The sequence below is a fragment of the Mytilus trossulus genome, chromosome 10 (assembly GCF_036588685.1).
Source record: "Mytilus trossulus isolate FHL-02 chromosome 10, PNRI_Mtr1.1.1.hap1, whole genome shotgun sequence".
NCBI lineage: Eukaryota > Metazoa > Mollusca > Bivalvia > Mytilida > Mytilidae > Mytilus > Mytilus trossulus.
Genome location: NC_086382.1, coordinates 72,319,614 through 72,325,613, shown reverse-complemented (window position 1 = coordinate 72,325,613; position 6,000 = coordinate 72,319,614). Strand labels below are relative to the sequence as shown.

At 30.7% G+C, this 6,000-nt stretch overlaps 1 protein-coding gene across 6 annotated transcripts in view; it reads right to left on the bottom strand.

Moving 5' to 3' along the window:
- Nucleotides 1–2,876: 2,876 nt before the first annotated feature.
- LOC134688497 (EF-hand calcium-binding domain-containing protein 6-like) overlaps nucleotides 2,877–6,000 on the bottom strand; it is a 28,148-nt gene continuing 25,024 nt past the window's right edge. Inside the window, exons 23-24 of one of the 6 annotated variants that reach the window (XM_063549266.1) lie at nucleotides 5,144–5,200; nucleotides 2,877–3,759 (exon numbers count right to left, since the gene is read on the bottom strand). In XM_063549266.1, the coding sequence (XP_063405336.1) occupies nucleotides 3,538–3,759; nucleotides 5,144–5,200 (279 nt within the window). In that variant the 3' untranslated portion in view covers nucleotides 2,877–3,537. The remainder of the gene's footprint in view (nucleotides 3,760–5,143; nucleotides 5,201–6,000) is intronic. The other 5 variants (XM_063549268.1, XM_063549267.1, XM_063549269.1 and 2 more) reach the window with 5 other exon arrangements.

The following is a 6,000-nucleotide window of genomic DNA, read 5'->3' as shown; positions in this document are numbered from 1 at the left end:
CAAACAGACAAACAATAGTACACAAGACACAACATACCGGTCGATTAATAGTTCAGACTATTTTCAATGACAAAGATGAGGGTCAAGTACGATATAGGAGGTCGAGTATGGTTCAGACTGGGGTCGAGTAATGTCAGGTAAAAGTCAGGCGAATTCAAACTGGCCTAGTATTAGCCATTTTAGACTTGTTCTTGTTTGTAGTATTAGGAAATGAGAAGGGTGATTTATCATGTTTTCTATATATTTTTTTAGTAGTAGTTTAACCAAACATTTCAAATTCATTATTGTAAAAATTCATAACACGTAAAGATATTTATTATCATAGAGATAACACTTGATAAGTGTCTTGCTTCAGAAACGCTTTTATGTATTTACAATGTTACCCTCAATTCCACATGATAAAGACAAAGCAAAGCTAATGGCGTGCTAAACCACAGAGTGCACTTATTCTTTGAAAGCTTTTACCCGACACCAAATGCGATGCATATATGGAGATCTGTAAATGCCAATAGAGGATATGGTGTATTCATAGATAAGACAAAATCATTGTGTTGACATGAAAAAACAAACAAAAGGAAAGGAAGAACGATTTAATACATTTGAAAAATACGGTGGACGTTAACTTCTGTTTGCGCTGTCTGTCTGCTAACACATTCACTGCTATAGAAACATGCTATTGAACTGGTATATGTATGCATCTTAATCGATATATATATATTATTTTTCACTTTAGAAAGACCATTTTTTTTAATTGAAACGCTTTAGTCAGAGTAAACGACATTAATTATGTGTAATCTGTGATGTGGGAAACCTATGTTATTAACAAAATACACAACACAACCATCATCACTTAAAGACGACGTTTTCATCTGTAGACTGTAGAGGACTACACAGAGCAAGTGAGTTAAGTGCGAGTTAAAAAAAAAACAAGAAAAAGAGGACACTGTATTCGTCAGGATCAACGCTTTTTCTTACCCGCAACAGCCAATTTCAAATCGGAATATACTCACGGATCGTATACAGTGAACTACAAACAATCGTGCAATGTAAGCATAACCTTTATGTAGCTATGATGACATAATTATATATACGATATCACATTATACATTCCAAATACAGTCATTCAAAACTTAATCATGTGTTTTTGTTTTATGCTATTCATATTTTTTAATTTAGATTTGTTTGCAAAGGAGACTATATCATTTAAGTAAGACAAACTGACAATCCTCATATGTAAAGCAACATGAACGAGCATGGTGCATAATGCGGGATCAGGAAACGAATTTTACTAAAGTTACAGATTCACGGTATAAATGGAAATTCCAAATAGATGATAAAGTATAATAAAATCAAAATGATAAAACTGGTTTGAATCTATAACATTAAGAATTAAGCGCATATTAAAAATATGTCAATTTCTGCTCCGTCCTTTATGTCATTTCTTTGTCCAAAATCATGTGCCTGTTATTCAGTGTCGTTGGTTGATGTCTGGTACATTAGTTTTTCGAAAAAAGTTTTATAAGTTAAGCTGTTATTTTTCTAAATTGAATGGGTCAATATTTTCATTCCAGCGCCTTCCAAAAGCGACTATAACGTATTAAGGTTTCTCATCACAGAAGGTCGAACGATGGCCAATAATTGTTTGAATCTACTGCATTTGGCAACGATTGCACTCTGTTGAATGAATCCAATGAAGTTTCAAAGTGTCTTTATTTCTCTTCGTTGCCGTTTATATGCAATTATAAGGTATTGGTTTTTTTCAAAGTATTGAATGCTTTACGCATGTTACGATGGCTAATAATTGCTAATATCTACTAAATTTGATCTCTGATGAATGATAGATATGTATCAGGTTTTTTTTGTGTTCTTGAACATCTTTGTTATTATACTCCAGCAGAAGCAAATGAGAAAGTAGACTGAATAAATATTCCATATTGCATAAAGAGTTCAATGCATATGTCCAAACAAAGCATAAATAAATAAAAATGTGTCCATAGGACAAGTTTGCCCCACTCGCACTATAATTTTATATTTTCAGTGGACCGTGAATTGGGGCAAACTCTAATTTGACATTAAAATTTGAAAGATCATATCATAAGGAACATGTTCTTATGTTATACTTTTATACCACTGTCCCAGGTTAGAGTGAGGGTTGGGATCCCGCTAACATGTTTAACCCCGCAACATTATTTATGTATGTGCCTGTCCCAAGTGAGGAGCCTGTAATTCAGTGGTTGTCGTTTGTTTATGTGTTACATATTTGTTTTTCGTTCATTTTTTTTCACATAAATGAGGCCGTTTGTTTTTCTCTTTTGAATTGTTTTTACATTGTCTTATCGGGGCCTTTTATAGCTGACTATACGGTATGGGCTTTGCTCATTGTTGAAGGCCGTACGGTGACCTATAGTTGTTAATGTTTGTGTCATTTTGGTCTTTTGTGAATAGTTGTCTCATTGGCAATCATACCACATCTTCTTTTTTATATGTGTATAAAGTTTCCATTTTATTGGACATCAACTTCATCATAACCTACATTGACCGAAACCTTTAACCTGAAACTATGTTCAGTGGTCCGTGAAATTTTGATCAAAATCTAACTTGGAATTTAAATAAGAAAGATCATATCATAGGTACATGTTTCAAGTTGATTGGACTTCAAAATTCAACAAAAACTTTGACTAAAAACTTTAAACTGAAGCCAGACAGACGGACGAACCGACGAGTGGACCCACAGACCCGGACACATAATGCCTCTTTTCTATCTTTGAAGGAGCATACAAACGAAAAAATATCAATGGTTTAATTTTACTACTTTATTATTTATAAGTAGGTAATAAAAGTAGGAGTATCAATGAGAAATAAGCATATCATTACAGGTCAAAAGAAAACTAATTTAAAACAACTACCGTAATTGTTTGACAGATATGATAATATATCATGTTTTGTATTTCAATGATTTAATTTTTAAAGCTCATTAACATTCTTCTAAATGCTTAATATTTGTTAATGATTAAAAATGAATAAATGCAAATTCTGCTTAAACATTTGATTCTACCTCTCCTACAAAGATAATGAGTTAATATATATGATCATTTAGAACAAACAGACGTACATGTAACATTGGAACATTACAAAAACATTTATTATCACAGAATAAGTTAACAATTTGACTATAAAATAATATAAACATAACAGTATCTAAACAAATATAACAGTAAAGTAACATAATAACAGATTATGTCAATTTTGGTATCTACGAGTTAATCTAATATCATCTGCCCCTCATTTTTGTTTGGCACAGAAAGAAATTTAAAACAATATCTTTACTTGAAATATTCTGAAGTAAAAAAGCAAAATATGTAAGAAATAAGCCAGGTGTATTATTCGCAACTACTGATTCTATAAAAATCTTGCTAAATGCTATCTGAACCTTTCTTTCCAATTTCTGAAAAATTCATCATAACAAAACTATTTCTTGCTTCAAAAATGCACCAAAAAAGGAACTTCAAATTTACATCGTCACTATTTCTACTTATTCTATATATTTGCATTCATGAAAGTTGTTAGAAAATCTTGATAAGATATTTTCCCAGTCATGTTATGGTCAAATTCGGAGAGGATATGGTAAAAATCTTCATTGCTAAAGCTAACTTTGCAAGTTGTCAAAACCTTCTTGAAATCAATAACACTGAGATAACCTCTGTTTTGACGATCCATCTTTTTAAAGGCTCTCTTTAGATTTCTGTGTTCATTCATCATCTATAAATAGAAACTATTAACAATCAGTTGTAAGTCGCTGATATTCTTAGATTAACAAACATTAAAAAAAATGTGCATCAGCATTATAAATGTGCATCGACATTATAAATGTATAAAAGTAATAAGTTTAATATCAATGTTGTTAACTAAAAATTGTCTAAATCAATGTTCACATGTACCAAAGTTGTGTGACAAATACGATTATATGTTATTTTTGTATTTCAATTATTGAAACATTCTTGTTCTAGATCTTAATATTATGTTGGGATGAACAATCGTATGAATGCGATGTTCATCTGCCTTTGGTTAAGTCAAGATTGTAGGATTTATATAACAACGTTAAAAGTATCATTTTAATAAAGCCTTTCGGGATTTTAGGTCCTGATTGTTCGGCAACTTAGTAATTTACATGGCTATTTATTTATTTTTTATTGAGCGACACTTATGAACCATGTGTAGACGAAACGATTGTCTGGCGTACATAATTTCAATCCTTGTATTGATGATAAGTTTAATTCCTATGCAAAATCCGAACTTCGACAATTTCAGCTATGCTCGATGCAAAAAACAGAGAATATGTTTCAATGTTTATATTATGAATTAGTACATCATATTCCTTTTCTCCAAGGAAACAGCTACGCATTTGCTATGATACCTATGTACAAAAGTACAACTAAAATTATCTTAAGATTCAAAACAATTTCAGATCGTCAACAAATCATGCAATTTAAACGTGAAATAGTATAGCTAGTTCAAGCACTCTCTACAATATACATCCCTATGTTCATAAGAAATAAAGGCAAAAGTAGTATACCGTTGTTATGAAGGTCATAAATATATTGAGAGAAAAACTTTAAAAAAAAAGAGTTATATGTACAGCAGCATAAATGGTATCAAGAGAATAACACAATGTATATTGAAGGTACTTAAAAAAAAAACTAATGCAAATATGACCTTCTTCGCATTTTTTTTTTATCAAAACTAGTTATTCATTTTATAAATATTGGATTCTCTGAATTGAAACTAAGGGTAGAATCGTCACTAAAAATAAGAGCTATAGTTTCTACCGGAAATATATGTTTCTATGTTTTAAATCAAAAGCAAAATATTAGAATTGAAATTTAACGTAAAAGAAAGTGCAAACTAATTGTGCCACTGTTTGTATGATATTCGTTTTACATGCATAAATCTACGAAAAAATACAGTGGCAATGTATCTAATAGTATATGAAGCTGCATTCATTAGTAAATGTGGCTAAACAGTATCTGAGATTTTGCACTTAAATGCAAAGAACAGAGTTATATATAATATAAAATTCATGCATAAAAATGATATGTATAATGCATTAATCACTATGCTTCAACTAGATTATAGAAAGTGTCACCTTCTTTCTCATATTGTTTATTACTTGTGCCACAGTGGCTGATCCTATGTCCCGTTGCTGTTAATAATTATGAATATATGTAAGATCATAAAGCAAGCACGATGGTGCACATTAGCATGTTCAAACCAAACATAATGTTATAAATAAAGTAAAATTGATAAATATTGTTCACGCAAAAAAGAAATCACAGACAAATATGACGTTAACTTGTTACGTACAAGGTAAGGACAAATACTCTTTAAATTATCAACCAACATCACACAGTTATATGGTGTCGGATCAAATGTGAGGGACAGTTACTGGAGTAGGACACACATGGTGTTCATTTACATTTAAAATAAAACATGTTCTGATGCTGTTTTTAAACTCTAGTCAGAAACGATATTTAGAATCAAAATAAGTAGAAATGAAATGAAATTTCAATTTTGTTTGTAAAAGACAAAGAAAACAACAGTATACAACAGTTGCTTTTCTTTTCGTCGTTGTGCGTGTTTCGCAATGAGGTTTTTCGATATCTCATCGATTAGTTCTGCCATTGGTATAATTGGCCCTTTCCTCTGAATTTGTTTTACCATCTATACTTCAAATTGTATTAAGAATACGTATCTAATACAAGCTTTAAACAGCATCAAACCAATCGACTCTTCAATTAATTATAAACTTTTATTTACCTATTAAATGAACGGATGTTGATCATTTTTGTAAATACTGAGTAAAAATGAAGAAAGGTACAATAAACAACATCAAAAGTGAACTTATACTGATAATTGAAATTTGGCTTCTAAATATCCCAAATGAAGGTATGTAAATGAAATTTGAAATTGTGAACAATTTCTCAATGTTGTAGGTTTTATTAA